The 26,600-nt window shown below is 44.3% G+C and overlaps 2 protein-coding genes across 15 annotated transcripts in view; both read left to right on the forward strand.

Moving 5' to 3' along the window:
• The first annotated feature begins 293 nt into the window (after positions 1 to 293).
• Positions 294 to 10,444, forward strand: LOC135245335 (cilia- and flagella-associated protein 36-like). Its single transcript, XM_064318368.1, has 10 exons — positions 294 to 644; positions 1,528 to 1,592; positions 2,990 to 3,091; positions 4,727 to 4,841; positions 4,963 to 5,050; positions 5,312 to 5,468; positions 5,641 to 5,752; positions 6,163 to 6,305; positions 6,431 to 6,580; positions 7,426 to 10,444. The coding sequence occupies exons 1-10, from the start codon at positions 542 to 544 to the stop codon at positions 7,507 to 7,509; spliced, it is 1,119 nt and encodes a 372-aa protein (XP_064174438.1). The 5' UTR covers positions 294 to 541; the 3' UTR covers positions 7,510 to 10,444.
• A 6,468-nt stretch (positions 10,445 to 16,912) lies between these two features.
• LOC135245343 (girdin-like) overlaps positions 16,913 to 26,600 on the forward strand; it is a 53,154-nt gene continuing 43,466 nt past the window's right edge. For 4 of the 14 annotated variants that reach the window (XM_064318441.1, XM_064318452.1, XM_064318405.1 and 1 more), the window contains exons 1-3: positions 16,917 to 17,708; positions 17,798 to 17,898; positions 26,353 to 26,461. In XM_064318441.1, the coding sequence (XP_064174511.1) occupies positions 17,646 to 17,708; positions 17,798 to 17,898; positions 26,353 to 26,461 (273 nt within the window). In that variant the 5' untranslated portion in view covers positions 16,917 to 17,645. Of the gene's footprint in view, positions 17,709 to 17,797; positions 17,899 to 26,352; positions 26,462 to 26,600 lie in introns of all 14 variants that reach the window. The other 10 variants (XM_064318456.1, XM_064318389.1, XM_064318459.1 and 7 more) reach the window with 5 other exon arrangements.

Genomic DNA, 26,600 nt, shown 5'->3' on the forward strand with positions numbered 1-26,600 from the left:
TGGTATGGAATGCATTATTTATGGGGTCGTTTAATACCCCATAGACATAGGCTACTTTTGACAAACCTGTAGTATTCGATTGATTCGTTTGTGCACCACTTGCTGTAGGCATATTAACAGGGCAACACAAATAACAAACCTAACTTCAGGTCAAATCAGGGAAAATAATTAAAGTCTGTACGTATGAAAACAGATATTCGGTGTTATGAAATGCAAATCGTGCCCCTGTAGTTGCATTATTGGTTGGTACGCAGCCTTCTTCCAGATTACGATACCAATTCAGACGGCGTCTACTGGCCGACGAGGACACAACACGGTGACGCACTAGGTCTCCATAGGAGCCGATTAGGAGGAGTGAATCCATCCGGGTAGTTGTACAGGCTGTGTGCCTCTTTTCCACATTTTCTTCGTACTGCAGTAAAAGGGCACTGGGCTACCGAGTGCCAGCAAATGCCTCGGTGCCCGTACCTACGGTGTACGTTTGAGTACAACTATCGTGGGATTAAATTGTGTTAGCTTCGAAACAGCAGTGTTTTTAAACATGGCCGATGAAACCGAGTGGGTCGTGGAGAGCATCGCTGGATACCTCGGAAGTCCGGAATGGGTCGTACCAGTCACAGACTTCATGGAACACAAATGCACAGGTAAACGTTGAATCCTGTTTTTGTTTGGTTTAAGCATGTATGGACACGCAAATTTTCCCTGTTGCTTTTTCTGACGGCTTGCAAACCTGACGTAGGTAGGCTACTTTGGCAAATAAGTATGTCGCTGTGTTGTTTTTTCTGCCTTTACCGAAGACCCAGTTGCGTGGTGTCTGCGTAGATATTTTTTTATCGTTGTTATTACTAATGCGCCAGTTTTACTTCCTACATACAAACGATGTAAATAAACAGAGCTGTAACTACAAAGCTAGCTAAGTTAACTGCTAGCTAGCCAACAGTGACCAAAACTTGAGGAATGGGGGCGTGGTGTGTTGCCCGACAATGTCGTGGGCTGCTGACATTAACGTTATTCCCTCTCATCTTTTCTACTAAGCGACTGATGATTTACATGTTGTTGCTGATGGCTGTAATATTGCGGCCTGCAAATTTCCGAAACAATAGCCTACAGACATCTAAATCACTTAGTCGACGTGTGAGTGCGTCCCGATGGTGCCGTGTTAGAGGGTTAATTACAATACGCAGTACATATGAATATAATAAACCACACATCAAGTAATGCGTAGCCTACTTAGTTTGCCTTCTGTATACAACGAACATTGAGGAATCTTTGAAGACGAGTTGTGGTCTGTCAACCCTGTTTTTTCCACACTGTGTTCACTTATCTGTTAAATCAGTCACGTCTTTGTATTATCATAATTTGACATTTAATTAAATAAAAGCAATTATTTTATAGGCTATAGCAGTGCAGTTAGTCAGTGAGTAATTAAATCTTCACATAAGACATTTAAAGAGTGTTTGTCCGCCACTCTTATCTTCGAGACCACGTGTAGTTTGACTGCAGTCAGGGCTTGTGATTTTATTTCAGTGTTTGATGACGAAGATGAAAACAAGCTGTCGTACACGGAGATCCACGAGCAGTACAAACAACTGGTGAGTCAAAAGATTAAAGTGTTTCGGTGACTCCTAGGTGTAAGACCTGCGCTTCTGTCTGAAAACGCCTGCACTGTCGGTGTCTTAGAAACGCTCCCTTTCTTCCCCGTGAAATATAATTTCTGACCACGGAGAAAAAATGTAGACAAAGTAATGTTTTCAGAGGCTGTATACTCTGTTTTAACAAGACATGGCAAACTCTCCCTGGCTGTATACAGAAGAACAGAGTATTTGTTTCATTGGTATAACTGAAGTGGACTACTTGTCCTCAACTCATAAGGGAGTATTTGTGTTGTGGATATAATACAGTCATGGTAACTATCATCTACCAAAACTTCTGGTCGATTACTGTGAAAATAGACCATAATAAATGTAATGCTATTGCAGAAAGCCAGTTTTGAGAATCACAGATACCTTATTAGTGGAAGGAGTTGGGGAGTAAGGCAAGATCAGAGGTCTTTAGACTTGGTCCTGGGGAGCTGCAGTCTCTGCTGGTTTTCATTGTTACTCAGCACTTAACTGATCAGATGATTGCACAGGTAACTCACCATACCTGTTTTCTTGGGTCTGAACTGATTACCAGGGCTGCAGACTCCCTGAGAAAAAGGTGTGCTGTCCACACATCCGTTGGTGTGAACAGGTGAGGGTTTATTTTAGGCAGGTAAACAGGGGGATGCTGGGATAGGCCAGATGGCAGATTGGGAATTTGGCCGGGGCTGCAGGGAATAGCCGTGTCCTTTACAATAATTGTCCATGTGACCTTTAAAAGCCAGAGTGAAGGTTGCGGTTTACGATGCCATCTGAAACGCTGTTTACATATCAGGTACCATCAGGAACTGTCACCAGACCTCCTTTAGCTTCACAGTTTGAGTCAGATTTTGATATAACTGTCTGTATCCAGTTTCTTGAGTTTAGAAGTGCGATCACCAGATGTGAAGCGTATTGGATTTATAGAGAAATTGGACGTAAAATAAGCAGCCCTTTGGCGAACCCAGTTGGCAGTACAAGTGTATTGGGTGCTGTGGCTTCCGCATAAGAGAGCTTAACTACAGTTTGCTGTGTATTATATATTGTCTGTTATGTTGCATAATAATCTTGTTTGTATAACTTAATTTTGAAATGGGCAGCTTGACAAAGTTATCAATCATTTTGTCATTTCTTACACTTGCTGTCGCTCCGGGGACTATACTCTCCCCCTCTGGGGAATTACTGTGCTTTGATCCCAGATCTTTGTACTTGTATTTGCAATTTAAGTATCTTTAGGTAAGAGTTTCTGCTATATTCCTGTAAAGTAAAGGAAAACCATGTAGATGAGCACGACTCATAGCTGAAATTCCTCTAAAACATCCAGCTTAAGAGAAATATTAGGAAGTGCCAATAGATCTGTTTTATCTCAGGTGGAGAAGTTGCTGGACACCTACATGCAGGAAGTGGGCATCAGCGAGCAGCAGTTTGTCGAAGCGTGCTCGTCCCCGTTTGCCAGATCTAAAGCACTGCAGGTAAGATGCCATGTTTTTTTTATCCCCTAAGGCTCTCCAGTCATTAACAGGTACGCCTGGTCCTAACCGCCACTGGCATGCTGCTCGCATTAAGGGTCAGCAAGGGACTCGTCTTCGTCACCGTTGCTACAACAGAAGCCAGACAATGTCGAAATCTAGAGATCAGAGAGTAAGGCTGCACAGGCTGTGGGAGGCACGCCGTAAAATAGAGCATTTATTTCCCGAAATATTTCATTATATTTGTTCCACAGTCACAGTGTAGCGTCATTGTGATTACCGATTTCATTTGTAACATGATACAGCACAAGGTGCAGTCGCGGTGAGTTACGTCATCTTAACTGACGCGTAAACACAGCTGGATTAAATGATAAAGGATAGATAAGCAAAGCATGAATTACATGGTATATTTTTGCTACGGTTTGCAGGTGTATACTTTGTTTGAAGGAAGGTCCCTTGCCCCCCCTCCCCCCCCCCATGCAGTATGATTTATGGAAAAATGGAGGACAAGTGGATTTTGAGCCGTTTTAGCTCTTAATGAATAAGATTCAGATATAGACGGGGAAACCTGAACAAACGGCAGCATTGTTACTCTCAGACTTTGTTGGAGTCTGAAGCAACTGAAACAGCCTCATTGCTTAAAATTCATACCGAGACCCTATGTTAGAGCCGCGAAAAAGTCAAACGCCGTATTCCCAGGTGTTCCTGGGAAGGGATCGGAGTCTCTGCTCTGGGGAGGGCGGCTTGGGCATTGATTCCTCTCAGGGAGCGAGTGAAACCAGTGCCGGTGCCTACGGGATTTAGCCGAGGCACAAAATGCCAGCGGGGGTATTTAAGTAATCGAGTGGACAGCGTTCTGGCCTGGCGCCATGGCAACGGAGCACGGCCATAATTGTTCTCTGTAGCAGCGGCCATATATCTGACCCTCTGCGCTACAGAAATGACTCCGCGCTGTGAAAGGTGTGCACATGCCCGTTTGTCATCTTCAGTAGGTTTGTGTATTTTATTAATGTAAAAGCAGGGTTATTAAATCTCAGAAGATTTATTTGCTTTTGGTGTTTGGTTTTATTTTTGCATCATTTGCATATATTAAATGGACCGAGCCTCCTAATGCAAGAGGTTGAACATGTTCTTGCAGCATTGTTGGCTCTGTTTGTGTGCCATTGGTTCCTTATTTACTGCCCCTGCTACTATTGGCTGGAGTCCCTCATAAGATGAACCACCTGTCGTTAGGCTCTGTTTCCCCGCTAAAATAATTCTTTGGCCCTCATTGGACCAGTCAGAGCGTGGTTATACTCAGGGGGCCGGCTTATCAAAGGTAGCTTGTGATCAGTACACTGAAGTTATATTTCAGGCATTTAGCAAACATTTATACTTGAAGCAAGGTTAAGTACTTGGCACAAGGGCACAACAGCAGCGTCGTACCTGGGAATCAAACCTGCAACCTTTGGTCTCTAATCATTATACTATACTGCTGTCCAAGTTAGTGGCCATCTTTCAATGGCAGTATGATGATGCTAACTCTAGGGAGGAAGTGCAGCTGGTTACTGCCCAGTGTTTGGTAGGTTCTGCGGTGTTGGTGTGCTTCCCTGGGAGCTGAGTGATTGCATTCCCCTGTCCTGCCCCCCTCCCCCGCAGGCCGTCTTCCAGCCAGTTTTGGCCACAGACGACTTCCAGATGTTCAAGACCCTGATGGTGCAGAAGAACGTGGAGCTGCAGCTGCAGGCTCTCCGAGTCATACAGGAGAGGAATGGTACCCTCACTCTGCCCCTCTCTCCCTCCCTCTGTCTTTCTCACTCTTTTCATTATTGTGAGGTCACTTCCTGAATGGGCGGGGATGTGAGGTCATGTGACAGGCTGTCTCTGATTGGCAGGTGCCCTGCCGGAGTGCCTGACGGATGGTGAGGACATGATGAGTGAGATGGAGCAGGAGGAGATTAAAATCCTCAAGGAGGTGCTCAGGTGGGTACAACCCAACACGGCGTTCCCATGGAGACGTCCCAACACTGTGTTCCCAGAATACATTTGTACACGGTGATGAGGCATGATCTTGTGCACGTGGGGTTACAGTCATTGGCTGCAATTCAAACCAATCCAGCCAGTGACCTGTGACACAGCTCTGGCTAAAACATTACAACCAGCCTCCCACACTCCCCTATCCGGGCAGACTGTAGATGAGGCTAATTGCCCTGCTGTGATTTTGACTCTCCTTTACCTCTGCAGGAGGTCGAAAGAGGAGTATGAGCAGGAGGTGGCCCTCAGAAAGGTGTCAGAGAAGGAGGCTGGCTCCTCCTCAACCAGCAGCTCTGATTGGACAGCGATGGACACACCCCCTGTCACAGGCACACCTCTTGGTCATGTCACAGAGAGAGAGAGTCTGGTGAGTGGGCAGGTGCAGGTGATCTTTACTGAACTCACCTGAGAGAGAGAGAGTAAGAGTGAATGGGAGTGAGCGTGAATGTGAAAGTAATGAAGTGTTTAAGAATGAGAGTTCCAAATTTGGAAGGGTTCTGGGTTTGTGAAATAAACCCCTGGTTCCTTTGTTCTTCCAGGTGAGCAGAGCTTTGGAGAGGAGTGAGGAAGTGGGCGGGGTTTCTGGCTCTCATGTGCAGAAGAGTCCCACCCCATTCTGTGCTTCCCCTTCTGCAGCCAATCAGCTGTCCCGTAAGTTCTTCTCTATTTGCCCCTCCCCCCATCAGTCATGCGGTAGGGACATGATTTTACAAACACTAAATGTTTGTTATAAGCGTGCACACACACACACACCCACACACACACACACACACACACACACACAAGAGCTTTTACAAACTCTGACCATTGCCACCAGGGGAGAATGTTCAGCAGCAAAGCCAAAGACAATTGGTTTGAAAATCCGAATGTAGGGTCATGTTTCCCTGGCCTGTATCCTGACCTAGTTCAGGGCCTGTATTCATAAAGCAACTGATCTGGAGTCAGCCCTGCCCTAGCTGTGGTCCAGCCTTATTCATTATGAGCCAATGGGCAGAACTGATGTGTTCCTCCTCTGAGACCCTTTCTGAATAACGGGCTCTGTTTTTACTGCTGTTTTGCAGGGGAGGGCAGTGGGGATTCCAAGGTGCTGGGGCCACTGAAGGTTCCAGTCAAGGGGGCGGAGCCCAAGATGAGTGGCAGCCAGGCTGCAGAGACCTGGTTGGAGGAGGCTCGGAAGGAGGCGGGGATATCAAAATCCTTCACAGTGAGTTTGAGCAGAGCCTCTGACCACCACACACACACACTGTAGGGTCTATATCTGGTATGTGTTCTGTAGGAGCTGTCTCTGATATTTGTGTGTGTCTGTGTGTGTGTGTGTTTGTGCTGTAGGAGCTGTCGGCTGCACAGCAGGATCAGCTCCAGCAGAGGGCGCTGTATCTCAGGCAGCAGAGAGATAAATTGCAGGCCCTGAAGAAGGAACAGCGGCCCAGACTTCCTGAGCAGCTCCCAGCATCCCCTGCTCTGGCCCCTCCCCCATCGGTAACCGAGTTTAATCTGTCCACCTGCCACTATCAAAAAGGATCAGAAGATAATTTCCTTCCTCTCTGCTGGAATGTTTGAATTTACTGACTCTGAATTTACTCAGTCTGTTTCAGCACTTTTTCACAACTCTGTTTGACTATTACTTTGAATGACTCTCATTTGTAGTTTAGTATCTTACTTACAGTGTATTAGGCTCTCATCTGGTGAGGCAAACTGCTAATTGGTGATTTTCTGAAATAGTTTTCCTGCCCTTACACCATTGCAACAGTACAGACACTTTCATACTCACAAATTAGCTTGCAGTTAAGGGATGCCCTTTTTGTTCCTTTTTTTTCAATGTGAGTATCTGTTAATTGTGATTCTGCCTTAGAAGTTGCTGGAAAAAGCATACATTTTTACATTTTAATGATCCGTTGGAAGCTTCAAAATCTTGTGTGCTTTTATGTTTTAGCCAGTATGTTTCTGTTTCTGTGGGAAGTCCTCAAATGGAACATTAGTGGTGTGAGTGTTCTATAGAAGTGGTTAATGCTTTAGCATTTCAAAATGGAAAAAGTGAGTGCTTCACAGGCAGTTAGCCTATCCTTACTGCAACCGAACAAAAAGATGAATAGCGTGATTTTACCGTGATGCATTTGCCTGTGGCTTTGTAAAACTTGTAGTCTTGCAGTCTCTAGGCTGTTTCGCCGCTATGAGTGTTTTGTGGAAGATAGCAGTTTTCATGGTTTGACCCGTGCAGCATACCGGCACTCTGTTAAATTAATGTTTATACCTGTTTTTGTTAAGTGTTGCGACACTTTATCGGTCATCCATTTTAACATTGCTTCTCTTTCATTTTGATAAAGGAAATCTCTGTGGAAGATAAGAAGAGTTTGGAGAGGAGGAAACGCTTGGCAGAAAAGTTAAAAGAGGAGGTTATTAAAAAGTGAAGAGTCGGGCGTTGAGTCTGAGTGAGAAATGTTTTTTTTTTTTGCGCGCGGATGGACATTGAAGTGCCAGGGCGAGCGGTAACACAGTCTGCAGCTGAATTAGTCGCCACATCACCACGGAAACACCGGCGGTTTGGGTTGTCCTGCGTGAGGTGATTGGTGAATGATATGCTTAAGCCACATGAAATGACCTGTATGCTGTTTTATAAAAAAATGCAATTTTATATTTACTATTTTCACTTGAGATAAACTTTAAACTAGTGTAAACCAGTGTTGCCTCATAAAACTGAAAGGCCCATGAGTACTTTAAAACTTTAGAAAAAGCAATTTCTTTCTGTTTTATCTTGCAAATGTGTACTATACAGTTGCAGATTTGAATGTGACAGTAACACCACGGTGTAAATCCATTCTGTAATATAAGGTATGCAATATCGTTTTAAATCTGCATCTTAAACAGTATGAACACGACTATATTACTGTGTACGGCATGCCCGCGGATGAGCCCCACCGTTTAAATATTTGAGTTATGCATTCTGATATTATGATGCTAAGTGACAGCACAACTTCCTGTCCAGATTCTGGATTTGTATAAAGCAGTGGAAATGCCACCATGTGCACAGTGCCATGAAAAAGTATTTGCCTCCTTCCTTATTCCTATATTACTGTATTACATATTTGTCACACTGAATGGTTTCAGATCTTTAGAAAACATATAATATTAGACAAAGGGAAACCAAGTGAACACAAAATGTAAAAGTATTTATTTAATGTAAGTTATGGGTGTTTGAAAACTTTTTCATTAAATAAAGTAATAATTAAAAAATGTGTTCTATGTTTACTCTGTCCATTCTGTCTCCCTTTGTCTAATATTACTTTTTTTCCTAAAGATATGAAACCATTCAGTGTGACAAATATCCAGTAATAGAGGAAATCGGGAAGGGGACATGCTTCTTCGTGGCACTGTATATAGCAGTGTATATACGGTGTCTGGTACCATAATTTACATGGGAACAGCTGTTCAGCAGCAGAAACATAGTGATTCTCATGTTGTCCTGTGTTTGGTAAATAAAAAATCGATAGCGGCAGTTAGACATTTACATTGGTGACATATTGCAATGCTTTTAACATGTGTTCAGTTAACTTGCCAGCAGCATGCAAGGGAGTATTTGAAAATGTTGTATCTGACTTAAGTTTAAATTAATTTAAAGGCACTTGGAAAATTTTCAGCAGGGAATTTTCAGTCGTGTGATAAACTGTTGGCCAGAAGCCAAATCAGCCTGACAAAACAATCCTGAGGAAAGGTGATAGTGAGTTAGTGTTAGTGAGCTTGTCAAATGTAGCTTCTCCAAACTTCATTTTAGACACATAGAAAGCGTTAAGTGGGCTGTTCTCCCAAAAATAAAATGGCTGTATTTCCACTTACCTGGAGTGCTGCCTATCCATCCAGATGGTTTTCATGAGTTCTCTGGACCCTGATACAATGGACCTCAATGGTGGGCCACAGTGTCAACAGTGTTAAAACAAGATGAACAAACAGTGTTTTCAAACAATGTTGATGATGTAACCCAGACTACTGGGGTGCTTTGGCTGAGACTTTGCATGGATTGAAACTGCACAGCATGGTCTGTAGATGTTTGTGAGTGACCACGTCATTTTAACATAACTTAATATAGCAATGAGTACAAGCCATTCAGCCCAACAATGCTCGCCATTTTCCTAACTAAATTGTACTTAGGGCTCTGAGTTTCTGCCTTTACTATACAGTATGACTTGGTGGGCTATTCCACACATTGACTACTCTGCATCAAGAAATGCTTACTAATGTCCTTGCAGAATTTACCTTTTGCTAATTTCTATTTACTTCTACTCATTCTACCGTAACCGAACTCAACCTGAAGAATCTCTTGTAGTTCACTTTGTGGCTTTTCAATTCATAAAGGAGACTAACAATCACATCATCCCATAGTCTCCTTTTACTAAACTTGAAGAGATGAAGCATCTTGAGTCTTTCCTCATAGCTTTTATCTTTCCTACCAGGAATCAATTTGGTTGCCCTTCTAGCACCGTGCCTAGAACTTGATAGGGTTTGTTCAATTATATTTGAAAAGTGACATTGCAAGAAAACCCATCAAATCTCGGCTGAACTATGGATAGATACTAAGCACTCCAGATAAGTGAAAATATAGTTATTTTATTGTTTGCTGAACTATTGATTGTAAGTAGATGGTGCCATATGTTGGGGGGATGGGGTGTAGGCCTACTGTGTGCTTCAAACCATGGCCCTTGCTCGGTGATCAATACAACAAGAAATGCAATAAACTACTGAAGACGAAGGTCCCCAGCCAAATTAACCAATCACATGCCCGCTTCTCTGGGGATGATGTCTCATCCTGCAGCAGATGCTCATGTGTTAACTCTCATCTCTGAACTACAGCACACACAAATTTGTTCTAACGTTCTAATTCTATTTGTTCTATGTGCAAGCAGCCGAATAAGATTCTAATGTGCTGGCGGGTGATATTAATGAACGTTTCAGATCTAGTGGGGGGTTATGGTGAGCAGAGGGGGGAAGATTTTGGTTCTGGAAACGTATTACCTGTGTTCAGATGGGACGACTACAACGTACTCCATTGTGTCAAACTCTGTGAGTGGCTGTGCAGCATGCATATCTGTTGGGAGTAAAGCTTCTTGTCATGCCAAGCTGGTGTATTTTCTCTGTGACGTCTGAAACCTGGACATGCATACTCTCTGCACAGTGCCACTTCCTGTTTTGTGGCTCCAACGTTCCTGGGGCAGTATGAAGCCGAGGTTTTGCATTTGATTATTGGCCTGTTGATTCTGAAGCATCATGTGTACTGAATGGTCTGGAATGGAAAGAAGGCATGTGTGCAAAGTTTACCTGGGGAAAATAATGGAATAAAATGTATAAACCCTGCACCCTTTGCCGTGCCTTTGAGTTTGAGTAGGCCTGTAGCGTTGTGCACAGGTGATCTGTTGATTAAGAGGCTTTATGTAAACATGCAAAGCAAATGCCAAAGCCTGCCGTTCTACATTGTTATTATTAGTATGCTACAATATTCCATTTATTCCCATTACAGTTCTTGCAATACTCAATATTCACAGTGTACAGGGGAAGTATTTAAATGTACTTTCACAGTAAATAGTCACTGCTCCTCACTGCTGAAGACAAACCATTAATTCTCCACTTCTCGGTGTTTTGAGTAATGATGCTGTATTGTAAACATCTTTTAACAGAAGGGGGTGCCATAACACTATGTACTGAATTGACACACAGGCATCTGAGATTAGACTTCCTAGCTTTGTTTTGGTTATTAGGGGATTAAGAGAATTTAAATAACTTCTTGATAATATGTACTTCAGAGGGAAATGTAGTAGCCAAAATAGATTGTGTTTTTTTTTCTTCTAAAGGACCTCAGTAACATGAGTATGCTGGCTAATTTAAAAGTATATCTTCTTCATAATCCCTCTGGACAAGTACACATTTTGTGCAAGGATACATGCTTCCACAGATATCAAAGTTAATGAGGTTCACTGAGCCCCTTGGCTGGTGGGGTGTTACTGTATTATTGATGCGGTTTTTACAGGAAGTTATGGCTGCCTGCCGAGGTCGCGATAGACCAAGGACAGCCAGAAATCCGTTCCCTCATCCATCACCACACTGCTGCACATTAACCCTTTCTGTTACGGGACATCCAAACTGCTCTTTCTGCATCCCACACTCTAATCACAGGTGTCACAGGTAAGCAAACGCCCAGGTGTACAAACACACGGAGCACGTAGGCCTACTGTGGAGGAATCTATGACTTAGACTATCCCTCCCAGCTATAGATATAAGCTGTATATATGTGTATGACATATATTTTCTGTTATTCGTGTATTTTAGATATGTCAAATAATAAAGAACAATTCATCATACCTTAACATATCATTACCTCTTTCTGATTTTTTATTTATTTATTTTTTGTTACTGATGCAACCATTTTGTCGATTCAGTTTCAGCTGTGTTCTGCAGCATAATTTGATAAAACTGTTATAAATTCATTGTAATTCCATTTAAATATGTGGCCATGGAGCTAATCAGGCAACCAGAGATTCCATTAACAATATATTAATGTGAATTAAAGATCTATTAAATTTGTGATTAGAAAATGTAAATTATATAGATTACTATGACAAATATTTCACATGCAGTGTCTTTAAAATAGTGAGATTTTTGCTTGTTTGTTAATAAAATAATCTTGCCAAGAATTCCAATTTCCAGTCTTAGTTTTCGTGAATACATTTTTAGGTACCTTGTTCAGAAATTCTGCAAGTGCAAAATATGTACCTGCACTGAAAAAATGATCTTCTGTTCTTGCTTTAGTAGCAGCTTTTTGATTGGCAGACGTGAGGGAAAAGAGCAGCGGGATGAATTTGGAGACTGCACTTCAGAGGTTTTCTGCGGATTAGACACAGCTCTTTCACAGGGTGATTTACAGTATGTGTGTGAAACGGCCTGTCAGCGTCTCTGGGCAGACGGCCTGCAGACGACCTTGGGCAGAGAATTGCAAAAATGTTGACGAGCTCTAATCACCGAGACCACAGGTGTGTCATGCTTTTTTTTGGCTGGACCGTAACAGCGGGGCCAGCCCTACAAACACGAATGTCTGTGACTGAGTGACTGAGTGAGTGATGAAGTTACACCATTGGTCGGCCAAGTTATGAAGTTACACCATTGGTCAGCCGGATCACGTGTGTTTGGTCCAGCCATATACTAGGTTTTGACCTGGTCTTGTTTTCTTCTCCCTGCCGATGAAAATCCACGACTGTCAGATTGTAGCTTCTGTTTCTCTGCAGTGCCTTGGTTCAATGGCTTAATATATTTCTTCATATTTAGCTTTTCAGTGTGACTGAATATTTTGCTATTTTGTAGCTTTTCTAGAGATCTCTGCTGCAAAATACTACAGCCATGCAATGAAGCTCATTTCAATACTGTATTCCAACTGCACTTCCTAACACTAGATATCTTGCCTTATTTTTTTTTTAAAAACCTATCTTTGGATTTAATTAGCATATAGTATAAATCATTGGATCGCAATGAGTTGTGATCATTTATGACAATCCTCCCCAACCATCCAATCAGCAGCACTTTGGGTCTGTACTTTAAGCACCAGTAAAAGGGCAATTTTGTGTATGCTGACTTAATGGATTTAAGAGCTGCCTGTTTCACTGATGAGGGTGGAGGAAGGAGAGGATGCAGTTGCTATGGCGACACATTAGGGCCAGACACATTTTCAACACTGTCTATTAGCCCTTTCAGCTTCTTTTCACATGGATTTGAGCAGGTCCTTAAACTGTGTAATTTGCCTCAACATGGGGTCCCAACACTACCGTAATGGCTGAATGTCGTAGAATTTTGTGTACCTGTTTCATTGCCGTGTTTCCATCCTGCAGCCACGTTACTGACAGATAACTATCACCCCTAAAGTCTATCTCCAGGCAGCATGTCTACACTCAGAACACTTACTGCCGCCCCAGTACAGGTTATTTGAATCCATGTTTGCAGGATTGCAGTTGTGCATCTGAGAATTGGCGCATAATTTCTGTGTAATGTGTTATTAATAAGTCAGGGGGTCGGGGGATCCTATCCCAGCATGCATTGGGTGAGAGGCAGGAATACAACTTGGAAAGGTTGTGGATTGCAGGGCACAAACACTACTCATAGCTACGGGCAATTTAGAGTTTCTACTTTCTGTGGGAGGAAACCAGAGTACCCGGAGGGAACCCACACAGACACAGGGAGGACATGCACCGAACCACCGTGCCACTTGACAATATCTAATTGAAGACAGCTCTAGGAACTTTGTGATCCATCATTCCAAGACTGCACGTGGGGCTCCCCCAGAATAATGGCAGTATCTTCATTTTACCACTAGATGGCAGTAGAAATGCACTCAATAGAATCCACAACTGCTTCTGAAAGGGGCTTGTGATAGATAGATAGATAGATAGATAGAAACTTTATTGATCCCGTAGGGAAGTTCCCTTAGGGAAATTCAGGTTTCCAGTGAGTACAGCACCATAAGTCAAAAAGTTAACAAATTAAACATCACACATCAAATATCAAACATAGAGATAGTAACAATATACATAAAATAAATAAAGAAAATAAATAAAGAATAAAGTAGCAGCGGTTATATAAAATAGCAGCGGTTGTTCCAGTTTAATTAAATAGGTAGTAAACAATAAATAATGAGACTGTTCAGTGTGATGATGATGATGTTCAGGTGATCAGGCCTAACTCTACTTCCTCAGACCTCAGACCTAACCTAACCTCCCCCACCCCCTCCTCTCCCTTCCAACTTTGGAGTTGTGCAGTCTGATGGCACGGGGAACAAAGGAATTTTTCAGTCTGTTCGTGTTGATCCTTGGGAGCAGCAGCCTGTCGCTGAACATACTTCTCTGGTTGCTGATGACAGTGTGCAGGGGATGGCTGGTATTGTCCAGAATTGCCAGCAGTTTTTCTAGAGTCCTCTTTTCCGCCACTGTCACCAGGGAGTCCAGCTTCACGCCGACCACAGAGCCGGCCCGCCTGATCAGCTTGTCCAGCCTGGAGGAGTCCCTCTTTGATGTGCTGCCCCCCAGCACACTACAGCATAGAACAGGACGCTGGCTATTACCGACTGGTAAAACATCCACAGGAGTTTCCTGCAGATGTTAAACGATCGCAGCCTCCTCAGGAAGTACAGTCTGCTTTGGCCCTTCTTATAGAGATTGTCAGTGTTGTTGGACCAGTCCAACTTGTCATCCAGCACCAGCCCTAGGTACCTGTAGCTGCCCACAGCCTCAACTTCAACCCCCTCAATTTGGACTGGATGGGGCGTGGTCTGGACTTTCCAAAGTCTATGACCAGTTCTTTTGTTTTTGAGGTGTTGAGCTGCAGGTGATTAGTGTGGCACCAGATGACAAAGTCCCTCACCAGACTCCTATACTCCTCCTCCCGTTCCCCCTAATACACCCCATGATGGCCGTGTCATCAGCAAACTTCTGAATGTGACACAACTCAGAGTTATAGCTGAAGTCCGAAGTGTATAGGGTGAAGAGTAGAGGAGCCAGCACAGTCCCTTGGGGTGCTCCTGTGCTGCTGACCACAGTGTCAGATGTGATGTCCTTCAACCTGACATACTGTGACCGGTCTGTGAGGTAGTTGGTAATCCATGACACCAAGCGGGGGTCCACTCGTATCCTAGCCAGTTTGTCTTGAAGCAAAAGGGGCTGGATGGTATTGAAGGCACTCGAGAAGTCCAGAAACAAAATCCTGACCGTGCCACTTCCCTTGTCCAGATGCGAGTGGGCCCGATGCAGGAGGTAGAGGATAGCATCCTCCACCCCAACTCCTGTCCGATATGCAAACTGTAGCGGGTCCTGAGCATGCTGCACCTGAGGCCTGAGGAGGTTGAGGAGGAGCCTCTCCAGTGTCTTCATGATGTGTGATGTGAGTGCCACCGGTCTGTAGTCATTGTGATGTTCTTGTTTTGGAAAGGACACTTTGTTCTTTGTCATAAGTCATTAACATTTTGGATAGAAAACAAAATAAATGTTGATTCAAACATTCTGTAGCACTTATAAAACTGGGCTTTGGTTGGAGCAATTGGGATATTCTTCCATGCTCAAAGGTAATAAAAAAAACCCACCTTTAGATAAAACCTGGATTTCAGATCACAGACTTCACTCCAGATTATCTTTAACGATACCTCCTTGTTCCTCTTTAGAAATTGTGGCTGCTGGTCCTGATCTGCTAATGGAACATAAGGTAAGAACATCCAGGGCAAAGCAATCCCAGCTGCTAAAATGCAGCCAGTTTCCTTTTGAAGAAAAATTACTCCCTGTAATGTTATGGCGATTAGCCAGAAAGGGAGGGAGGTCAGATTCAAATGAGGCAAACCGAGACATTAGCTGAAGTCAAAACGTTGTTTATTTATTTATTTTTTAGTCCAGCAGTCCTTCAAATGTAATGCACCACTTTATTTTAGTATGAAAACTCAAGGACTGCTCAGCATATCCTACAAACCAGCACTCAGGATGATGGATGACAAAGGATATATTGCAAAGCTGTAAGGATTAGGAGGAGGGAGACTGATTTAGCCTGAATGAATCCACCACCACACTAATATACAGAAATGAAAACACAGTTAGTTTTCCTAACATAAAGGAACTTTGGTGCGCAATTGATTGAAACTACAGCACATTTCCTTCAGGTAGTACTTAATACAGTAGTCCTGCTATCTGTTTCTTCCACCCACCAACATCTGATTTCAGTAGTTCTACCTCCTGGCTGAAGAACTGTGCTAATAAGCAAATCCAGGTGATTGGAACAAAACGCTGGGGAGGACTTTTACACCTCTGGCCTTTGCAGATGTGTGATAAAACTTGCTATGCTTCCCCATCATCCATGCGCATTCTTATCTGGAAAGGATTGTGTCTTCTGCAGAGACAGTGAACTTTGATTTAAAATAGGAATGTAATGAGTTCTCAGTTTAGATAAATTTTGCAGTAAAATGTTTAGTGTTAAATCATTTGATCCCTGTTAGACTCATATGAACTCTGTTGAACTTGAATAAACACTGAACATTTTCTGTGATGACTACCAGGTTTGGTGTTTCCTTTTTGTTTTACTTCACAGGGTAGATGTGCAGAGTAATAATCATGGCCTACAAGCTACAGGGCACCCATTAACATCATGCTAGATTAAACAGAAGTAGCTTCATGTTTGCCTATACATAGTGCCCTAACGCATTGCTAACAGTAGTGTCTTGTTCTGGATTTGAACATGCAGCCTGCTGGAGTTAAACTACTGGAGAAATTATATTTTGATTGTGTTTATTTGTTAATCATGTCATTAAGAACCCCACTCGGTTTTCCACATTCAAAAATGTTGCCGATTTCCCCGTATTATCCACAAAAACATATGCCGAATGAAACATCAAAAAAGCACGATGTATATCTTCTATTTGGAGGACAGATTAGTAGTTTACAATGTGTAAAAATGCGTAATACACAGTGAGCCAAAGGTTATGCGTTTTATGAATAATCTAAATTTAAGACCAGCAGAGCTGATAATGTTGTGAGGGTGTATCTTCCCAAATAAATTTGCTTCGTTAAAAATATCTTGTTTGAGTTTTCTTAAAGTGAGAAGCGAATGCATCGCGTTTTGGGCGGAAAATGTTAAACTAATTTTGACAACAGTGTAGCTTAGCCAAGTCTTGCATTTCCCCAGCAGTCAAGCACAAGAAAAAGTATGAAACGTTAAAATGGACTATTTTCTGCTTTTATTTGAAGTCCTACGCGTTTGGCGGAGCCGGTTAGCAGTAAACCTAATCCCTGTAGCAAGGCCTAAATCATACTAACCGTTTGGGCAGCAGTGGAAAGAGACTTGAGAGGTTGTGCTTCGGCGCGTATCGCTTCCTGACAGCCGTTATTCGGAGGAGAGGAGGAGAGCATGTGGATAGACTGAGTTAGCCAGCTAGCGTTAGCTACTTCACCATTTGGGAATACCAATGCACACGCCAGCTAGCTACCGTTTGCTAGCTAGTCAACTATTTTATCTAGCATTTCTCTTTAAAATAAGTAGCTGGCTACCTAGCAGTAAATTAGAAGACTGACTATTGAGTTCCGGCAAACGACAGCAATATTTATATTCACGTTGTGTTTGAACTAACTTAACATTTGGAAGTGTAGTATACATTTTCTTCTCATGCCAGTTCGTTGGTAAAGAAGAAGACGTCTGTCGCGTTCGAACAATGCTTCACTGCGATGCCATTCCTTGCTGCTTAATTTTATGCAGCTAGCTGCCTTCCGGAATTCCCAAATCGTTTATTTCGCCTTCTGGGATTTCAAGGAGATAGAGAAAGAAATGCTTGGACTAACGACAGTGATTTTCAACCCTGGAAAGGAGCGTCTGAGTTTTTGCATCATGCACGAAAGGAGCCGTGCCCACACAGTGAAGTAAAGTGCCGTTTGGATGTATCTCGGGAAGGATTCCGTAAAGATACAGGGACGTCGGACGCACTGTTTTTCTACTCCTTTGCAGTAGCTGGCTAACAGGGTTACATTGGAGTATTTATTCCTGGATCATAATGGAAAGCGAGGTGTTTACACCTTTGTTGGAGCAATTTATGCTTACCCCGCTGGTCACTTGGGTAAGACAGTAGCCTAGTTGTGTTTGATGTATGTGGTTGCCGCAAAAGTGTAGGATATCAAGTATGTGTAACGTTATCGTTTTCTGTAGGTGAAGACCTTCGGACAGTTAGGCGAGAAGGACGGGGGCAAACTTTCAGAATACATCGAATTGGTGGACGGCATCTATTTAAACGAGATCATGCTGCAGATGTAAGTATTGGCATTTTCATTCATTTTAAGGCTAGATAATTGTTTTACTGTTATATTGACTAGAAACTGGCTTGCAAGCTGTTCCTTTTAACCGCATAGCTAGGATAGATATACTGCAGTGGTCATTAACACCCGAATGGCACAAGAACACATTTCTGGTAAAGATGATGACTATTTTGATCAGCACAATCCCGGTGTAGCCGGTAGACCGGTGTACTTTAGCGATTTGGACATCTTTGACAGCCAGAGGTAGTGTTTAGAACCGGCAGTCGCATCAATCAGAGTCGGATGAGTTCGAATGCAACCACTCCCACTTTTGGCACAGCGTGGCGCAGCTTGGTGCTGGGCTTTTCCGCACAGGCCGGCAGTTTATCTGCTACTAGTCACGTCTTTTGGTTTCGTGCGAGGTGTCATCCGCAGCCGACCGCAGTACTCTGTATTAGATCTCCGTTAGCACTAAGCGAACACGAATGTCATCGATTTCCGATGTTCTGGGAATCATTAAGTTCCTACTAAGTCCGCCAAAAAATGACGCAGAATGTGATTCTTAATGCTACTGTCTTTTTGGTGAGATGGGGTTATTGCAGTAGGGATGGAGTTTGATTGATACGGTCGTAATCCAGTTTAGCCAATTAATGTGGGTCTGGCCGCGTCGTAGCCTATTTGGTGCTTTAAACACATTTTTAATTAGTATGACAGTGACAGGCGTGACGTTGTACCAAATAGATTTCTTTTAAAGCAGAAATGGAAAAAGAATACAATGGAAACGGGGAACGCAACACATTCTAATTGGGGTGGAAAATTGTCTATTGTATCTTTTAGTGGAATTGGGTTATTGAGGTGGAATTGAGCATTGACTGAGCTGTTCACTATGTTTTTATATGTGGTCCGATGCTGGAGTGAATCAGGACGTGTAATACGGTTCTTTAAAAAAAACCCAGAATAATTGGTCTGATCTCGGAATAAATGATGTCAGATCGCAGGGAATGGATTGAGTTGTGCGCCACCAGGTTTGGGATGAAGGGCCTCACTCACTGTGCAGCAAAGAACCATCGATTTGTTCCTTATGTGCTTTTCCTATTCTTTGACCACAATATCCGCCCGCTGACTTGGAAATGGGCTTGATAGTTACATTGAACTCCGGGGTTTCTGAATACAATTAAATACGCTACAGAACAATGTGACTATGCATTTAACAAGGGGAAAATTTGAATGGCTTTTGTTTGAGCATTGTAAACGCGACATCCGTAGGCTTTCATTGTAAATGTTAGCTTTGTTTATGTTAAAAAATAAATAAATAAATAAAAAAAGTGTGCGTAGCCATGTGTCATAGAATTACAGTACGCAAAAAACTGACATGCCAGTAGAGTTCACTGGGCGATATTGACTGAATTTGTATTTGTTATTAAGTCTTAACACGTGACTACAACTTTGGAGATGATGGAGTGCATATCGAAAAGTCATCCTGACTCGGTGTAACCATTATTAAAACAAACACGCGCATCCTCTCTTCTGGTTGGAGCTGGCCAGAAACACGATATCTGAAGTACAAAAACTAGGATTGTGAAACGGTTAACGTGTAGTCGTACGTGCACAAAAATCAACCTTCAAATCCCCAAATGGTTTTGGCCATGCCGACTCTGCTCTTTCTCACGCGCTCGTTATTAACTCGTTATCTGGTATGGAGCCTGTCAGGGAGGACGCGCGAGGATCATTTAGATGCTGATGAGTGCATGACTCACGAGCTTCAGAATTCTCTGGCTTTCATCTCTGTCCCAATGAAACACACACACTGCCAGCGGCTGTAATAACTTGTCCTTGCATTAGCAGCCTCCTGATTACGTGGTGCCAGGCTTATGAATGTGTTTGCTTTGTGAAAGTAAGATTTTGGTACAATGTGCACTGTGGAAAAGCAGAGGCCTGTACTTTATTATATAAGGATAAAATGAACCAATAATCATTGGAGAAGATCAGGGTGGGCAGGGCCAACACAAGACTTAAAAAAAGGAATGTTCAGGCAGTCATATCATGCCGGTTGGACCTTCATTTGATCAGGTTTGTCTTGTAAAATAGAGTTTTGCTGTTGCTGAAGTTGTCTATTTAAATCATCGTAGGCAGCACCTCCTCATAATCATATGAGCACTTCTGTTTGTTTTGGAATAAGAGGAATAGCAGCTGATTTCGGGCAGTGCATGTTGTCTTGTACTGTTGTTTAATCCTGACTGGGCTCCTGCGGTCTGTCCTGTATCCCTGTTTGCACACACTGTCGAGGGCACAGCGTCGTTTCTTTTTCTTTTTCGGTTTTATTGTGGGTGGGGGGGGGGGGTGTACTCATACCCCACAGTGCCGAACAACAACTGTGAACGTTCCCCAGGTTTTTTTTTTTGTCCTTAAGGGCAGGAGCGGGACAGTGTTTCCTTGTCGTCTGTGGGGGGGGGGGGGGCTGGGCAGCTGTAGCGGTAACTCGGCGCAGTCAGCGGGCGCATAAACACAGGCTACTTTGTGCAGCGCCGCTATGAAGCACATCTTTGTCCCCAATTGCAGGTTGTGGCTTTTTTTTACAGAGAGCGCTCATTTCTGCACTAAAAACATTCAGCCCGCATGACGAGCCTCAAGCAGTGATGCAAGTCCCCCCCCTAATAATCATCTCTAATGAGTCCAGAAATGCTGATTTTCAGACCCTGAAAGGTCTCTGGGGAGCTCTGGTATTTGGCTTGATCACTCATCGTTCTTTCCTGCTGTCAGCTGTCAGAATGTAAATGCTATTGGTGCGTGTGTGTGTGTGTGTGTGTGTGTGTGTGTGTGTGTGTGAGAGAGAGAGAGAGTGAGAGTGTGTGAGAGCGAAAGAGTTTATGACAAACACAAACCCCCCCCTTACCTCTGGTTGATTTAGGGTCTGTAAATAAGCCTCTTCCTCATTCACACCCCTGATCAAGAGTTCATACTGAACACATATGCAAATGCAGCACCCTTTGAGAATGAGTTGTGGTTCACACCAGTTAGATTTAGGAGGGGGGTGGCATAATGAAAGTGTCTTTCCTCCCCCAGTTTCTCCCAGTGTGGACCCTGCCCTCTTGGAGGCGGTGCTGTTGTTGTAATGTGTACCTCATGGCACAGGGTGGTGCCCCCTGTAAAGGACTCGGATGGGGGGGGGGCTGTTTTTTTTACCTTGTGGTGCCTGAGGGGGCACAGCTTTTCTCACATTGTGGTGCTTTGTCCTTTTCCAATATGCCCTGGGTCAGTCATCAGGGGAAGTTGGTTGACCAGGTTTGCCCCCCCCCCAACCGATGCTCAGAAAAAGGGGCCAATATGATGCTTTTGGATTCATGGAAGGTCATGTTGTACGAATTCATAATGTCAGACGCCTGTTGTTCTCTTGTATCCCTCGTTCCTAGAAAAACTGAGCCGGAGTTTATCTGACATTATAAATCGAACCCTGCGGCAAAGAAAACAAGAAGGTTTATCTGGTGTCTTCCTGAAAAGAATTGAGTTTGTGGTATTCTGTTTGTTTCAATGCAATCAAATCTTGATTTATTGTTACACGTAAGCAACCAAAGAAAATACACTTGCACAACGATGTTATAACAGTTTTATTCTCCCGTCAGTATTCTGTCTGTCTGCACCACATACTGTCTGTCTGCCTGTCTGTCTGTCTGTCTGTCTGTCTGTCCGCCCCACACCCGTGCAGTCGGTCTGTCTGTTTGCACCCTGCACAGTTGCACCCCTGCCCTCCTCCGTCTCCACAGTCCCTCCCCTTCCCGCCAGATTATGGGAGATTAAGGCAATGAGATCGCTGCGGAACAGCAGCAGATAATGAACTTATTCCTGACTGGGCCATTTGTTCTCCTAATGACCCCAGCGGGGTGCGTTTTTTTGGGGAGGGGGCCACGCGTAGAGCCGTTCTCCCCTGTGCGGTCCAGTCTGGTGCTGTGTTGTTGACGCAGTTATGTTTATTCCCTTTTTTAATTTGGTCTGCGCTGTAAGCCCTAAGAAAAACAGTGCAGCTCAGACCAGTAGACCCCGCCCACTTTCCAGGGGCATAACCCATGTTTCCTGACCAATCACGCAAAATCAGTGAAAGGTGACAATTCAAACGTGAACTGTGAGACACAGGCAGGGAAGTGATTGGATACTGAGGGGTGGGTGTGTCCAATACATCACGCTTCTGTGAGCCAAAGCAGTGACATTTGCATTCAGACACTTAGCCTGATGCTCTTACCCAGAACAATCTTCACCGCTTGCATGTTTAATACAGTTCTTATGCTCAGTGGGGTATTTCACTGATGAAATTCAGGCTAAGTACCTTCTTGCCGAAGGGCTCAGCGGCAGTGCCCCACCTGGGAAGCGATCCTGCAACCTCTTAGGTCTAGCCCGCCCTAATATAGTCTCTATACTACACTGTCACCCAGTGTGATCCTCGGGGGGCCTGGGTTGTGTTGTCATGGTGATCCTTGTATGTGGTTCCCAAATGTCCCCCCTCCCCCCAACCTCCTCACAGCGGGGGCTGAGAGGCTCTAAATCCACTGTGGTGGCAGAAGGGAGGTGAAGTTTCCTTGTGGTGGGTGGGTGGGTGGGTCCATCAGCTGTCAGAGTGAAAAAGCTCTTAGTGTGTGTTTGTGTGTGTGTGTGTGTGATTTGTGTAATATATGCCCATTGCATGAGCAGTATATACAGAAAAACAAGAAAAGGAAAACACAAAATACTGTGGCAAATGTAACTTAATACACAATAAGAAAAATAACAGGTGTGTGTGTACAGTTCTCAATATGCACATGATTTAACTGCCAGGAAAACAATAGAGAAAAGGCACCCAGGAACTTTGAGTGCATAGCAGAACTTTGAGTTTGAGATCCCTGACCTGCTGCCCTTCTGTACAGTACTTGTCGAGGCTGCAGTTGTAGGTTTAAGATGAATGTCTTGCTACGTGCTGCTTTTTAGTTGTTTGAAATATATTTTCTTTCAGTGGTGCGTAACGCCAGTCCTGTGGGGCTGTAGAGTCTGGTGGCTTTTGGTGTGTTGCAATACGAGTGATTCATTCAAGTCATTGATTGGCTTAAAGAGTCCACATGCCTTGTCCCCAAGGCCTTCATTGGCTGCTGATCCAAAGGAAACCACAAATGCCTGCGGTCACTACAGCCCTCCAGGACTTAAGTTTGACGCCCCTGCTTTATACCATGAACCCTGGATGCCCCTGTACCAGCCATTGTGTAGTCAGCAGAAATATCCTTCTGCACTCAGACAAAACTGTCTGGGCCAATCAAAAGCACATGCTGAAACTGAAATAAGATTTTAAAAGTCCAGAGAGTGAACCGTCCCTTTAAATATCTGAGGGAATCTGTGACCATTGCGTATCCATGGTAATCTGTCAGTATCCATGTCATCTCTGTATACTTCCTGCGGATTCCCTGAATTGTTACTGTATCTCCAAGGTGCCCCTTTTCAGCCTGTTGTTGACTCTGGTTGATGGGGAAGGGAGAGGGGGCCTGTCCTGCTCAGAGAGGGCCGTACGCCCACCCTAAATCCTGAAGTCTGGTTCCCCCAGGAAGCAGCTGCTGGGACAGTATTGTTTTAACTAGGCCTGGGAGACTCTGGGAGGTAATTTATGAGCTGTGAGTCGCAGCCTGGGCAAGGATGGCGCCGCTCTTCAGCTGAAGTGGAGAGGGTCAGCTGCCGGTGCCCACTGCCTGCTGGGACATTCTGAGGGTTGCTGCTGTACGGCGTGTCGGGCAGTGGATGTGTTGGTCCGGTTGGCTGTTGTTTCGATTTGTCAGTTGTTGGCCGTGTGAGTCGGTAGTTGTTTTGGTTTGCTGGCCCATAGGTTTGGCATTCAGGCTCTACTTTACCTAGCAGGGGCACTAGGGGGCGTCACTAATGGTTTATTTTGGCATATAGCCTGCAGAGAGGTCTGTCTGTGTTCCTACCCACCAGCAACAGCCTGTACAGAGACTCTCAGATCCCCTATATCAGGCTGCTCCACCCCTTTACCTGCATTCTCCAACCCCATACCAGCCTGCTCCACCCCTATACCAGACTGCTACACCTCAGTACCAGCCTGCTTCATGAACACATCCGTGCTAAAGCTCCCCATCCCCCGCCTTATCTTTGTGTTTGTGGCCAGAGATGAGGGCTGATTCTGGCCCTCTGTGGAGTTCCCCAGGCTCTCTGCTAGCGCTGAAACTGATTCAGCTTGTCATAAGTAGGTTACCCATAAAACCCCGCTCTGCTCGGGGCGGTGGCCTCCTCCTCCGCCGCCCTATTGGCTGCTCCGCGTGCGCTGTCGCTGCTCTGGCTCTTCAGGCCGTTCTGTCTGACGGTCTGATTGTGCTCACCTCACAAAGGGCCTTTTTCAGGAGCAGCACTCTTAATGGGGTGGATCATGCCCAGGGAGGAGGCCCACGCACACGACCGCTAACGTGTGTGCAACCGCTAATATGCACAGAGCCACTGATATGCACACAGCCACTGACATGCACACAGCCACTGACATTGACACCGCCACTAATATGCAAATGACCGCTAATATGACTAATATGTAACAGGATTTTCTCACCTCTGTTTGTTTTTTTTGCATTTACCTGCAAGCCAACATACGCCACTATTCACTATCCACTATTTTTAGTTTACAGATGCAGTCTGTTTTTTGTATAAAGTTTCTACCCATCCCTGAGCACCACGCACAAACCCTCAGTGCTGCCACTTGGTCCTGTGGGGCCTGTGGCTGTGGTTCAGCGTATTTGCGGGGGGGGCACATTGTTCTGACTGGCATCTGCAGATGAAGAGCTCCACGTTACAGGATTACAGCCATTACACTCCCCTCTGCTTTTAAATAAGGGGGCTAAGATACCACCCCCCCTCCCCACCCCCCTGCTGGGGCCCCCCAGCGTGCTGGTTCTGTGGAGGTGGGGTTCATTCACACTGCAGATCAAAGGAACTTGCCCCCCATTCACAAGGCTAAATGGGGGTGGGGTGGGGACTGGAGGGGGTGGGGCGTTCTATGCATCTGAGAGACTTGAAAAATATACCATATGTCCTTCATTTGCTAATGTCTTAATGTGTAAGCATGTCTTACTTTGACTGCTGTAAATGGGTATAATTAACTGCATTATTATTATTATTATTATTATTGTTATTATATGAATGATGGCATAAGCGGCCTGCAGGCACGCTACGAGAGCTGTCTGTGTGTGCCCTTGGAAGTGCTGCTGTAGGTCGTTTCCTCTAATTTATTAATTCCTCGGCCATGCGCTCTTACGGCCCGTTCCGGGAACACGGAGCACTTTTCCGGTCCGTCTTCTCTCTGGAAATGATTACACTCCCCTCTGTCTCTCCGGTCATTTCCGCAGAGATCGCCAGCTCGAAATTAGCGAGGACGGACCGACGAGAGATTGCGTCTGGGTTGATTTGAAATGCATTGCGGGTCGCGTACGGAGTTAATTAGCGCTTCCGAGGTTGGCTAATTGTTTGAAATGGAAGACAGATGAGTGTACGTAATTGTACACATGCATGTGCACGCGCTTTTGAGCGCACACGCGTGCACATGCACAAGCAATTTCACAGCTATTTTTGACTTACTCTCTAAGGTAAAATAACTACAAATGATCAGGTGGTTCGATGCAGCGACAGAGTGTAAATGAGTTGATTCCACTGTGGTTCATTATATTAAATGACATGAATCTAGCAGATGCTTTTACGCAGAGAACATTTGTACTTCATCAGCAGGGACACAGACCTGTATTTCAAAATAAAAGTTCAGGACAGTTGTATGAATAGTGATTGTAAGGAAGTATTACCAATACATTCAGTAGGAGGAAAAAATAAAATGGAATATAGAAAAAAAATAAAACTTATTTTATAGTGCCGCACCATCATCATGAACAGATACAGCTCAATAACGTAAGTGTGCTTGGCCCAGGATTTCCTGTAAAATTGCCTGAATTTTTTCTCAGTGAACCATCCCGGGTAAATTCAGAATAAATAATAATTAGGAGGGAGTCAAATACTGCATATTACTAGAACCAATTCCAACAGCTCTGAGCACAAAATATAATGTAACTTTAAACAAGACCAGGTCAAAACCTAGTATATGGCTGGACCTAACACACGTGATCCGGCCGACCAATGGTGTAACTTCATCACTCAGTCAGATCACTCAGTCACTCAGCCACAGACATTCGCGTTTGTAGGGCTGGCCCCGCTGTTGCGGTCCAGCCAAAAAAATATACAATGATCTTGTGTGAGTGGGTGACCATTAACTTTTCCTGATGAAGTGTGAATGCCACCATTTTCCTCAAACTCTCGTAATGACCACAGTAACGCAGGCTCCTGTTACTCCTCCCTCATCGCACCGAGCTCTCGTTAAAGCCTATTTCACACTGCCTTCCTGTGAGGCCTTACGGAATTCTGCCGTTGCGAATGCTTCCGCTCACGTTTCCTGCTCTGTCTGTTCCCTTCCAGAAACCCCAAAGCTTCCGTTCAGAGAACAAACAAGAACGTGAACAACGACTCCACTCTCCGGATACAGAACCTGACCATACTCATCCGCCAGATCAAATCCTACTACCAGGTGAGTCCGTGGGGAGCGGGCGAAGCTTTAGCGGCCGTTAGCCGTTAGCTTTTAATTCGCCCGCCCAGCATGTTGGAAATACTGTGTTTCTGATCCCCCCACAACCACATCTTGGGAGTATTTGATTTCATTTTGCATT

The sequence above is a fragment of the Anguilla rostrata genome, chromosome 2, assembly GCF_018555375.3.
Source record: "Anguilla rostrata isolate EN2019 chromosome 2, ASM1855537v3, whole genome shotgun sequence".
NCBI lineage: Eukaryota > Metazoa > Chordata > Actinopteri > Anguilliformes > Anguillidae > Anguilla > Anguilla rostrata.

Excerpts from the sequence above, each read along its gene's own strand:
- LOC135245335 (XM_064318368.1), top strand. The coding sequence starts at position 542 with ATGGCCGATGAAACCGAGTGGGTCGTGGAGAGCATCGCTGGATACCTC. Across the intron at positions 1,593-2,989 it reads ACGAGCAGTACAAACAACTG|GTGGAGAAGTTGCTGGACAC; the intron begins GTGAGTCAAAAG and ends GTTTTATCTCAG. Across the intron at positions 5,753-6,162 it reads TGCAGCCAATCAGCTGTCCC|GGGAGGGCAGTGGGGATTCC; the intron begins GTAAGTTCTTCT and ends GCTGTTTTGCAG.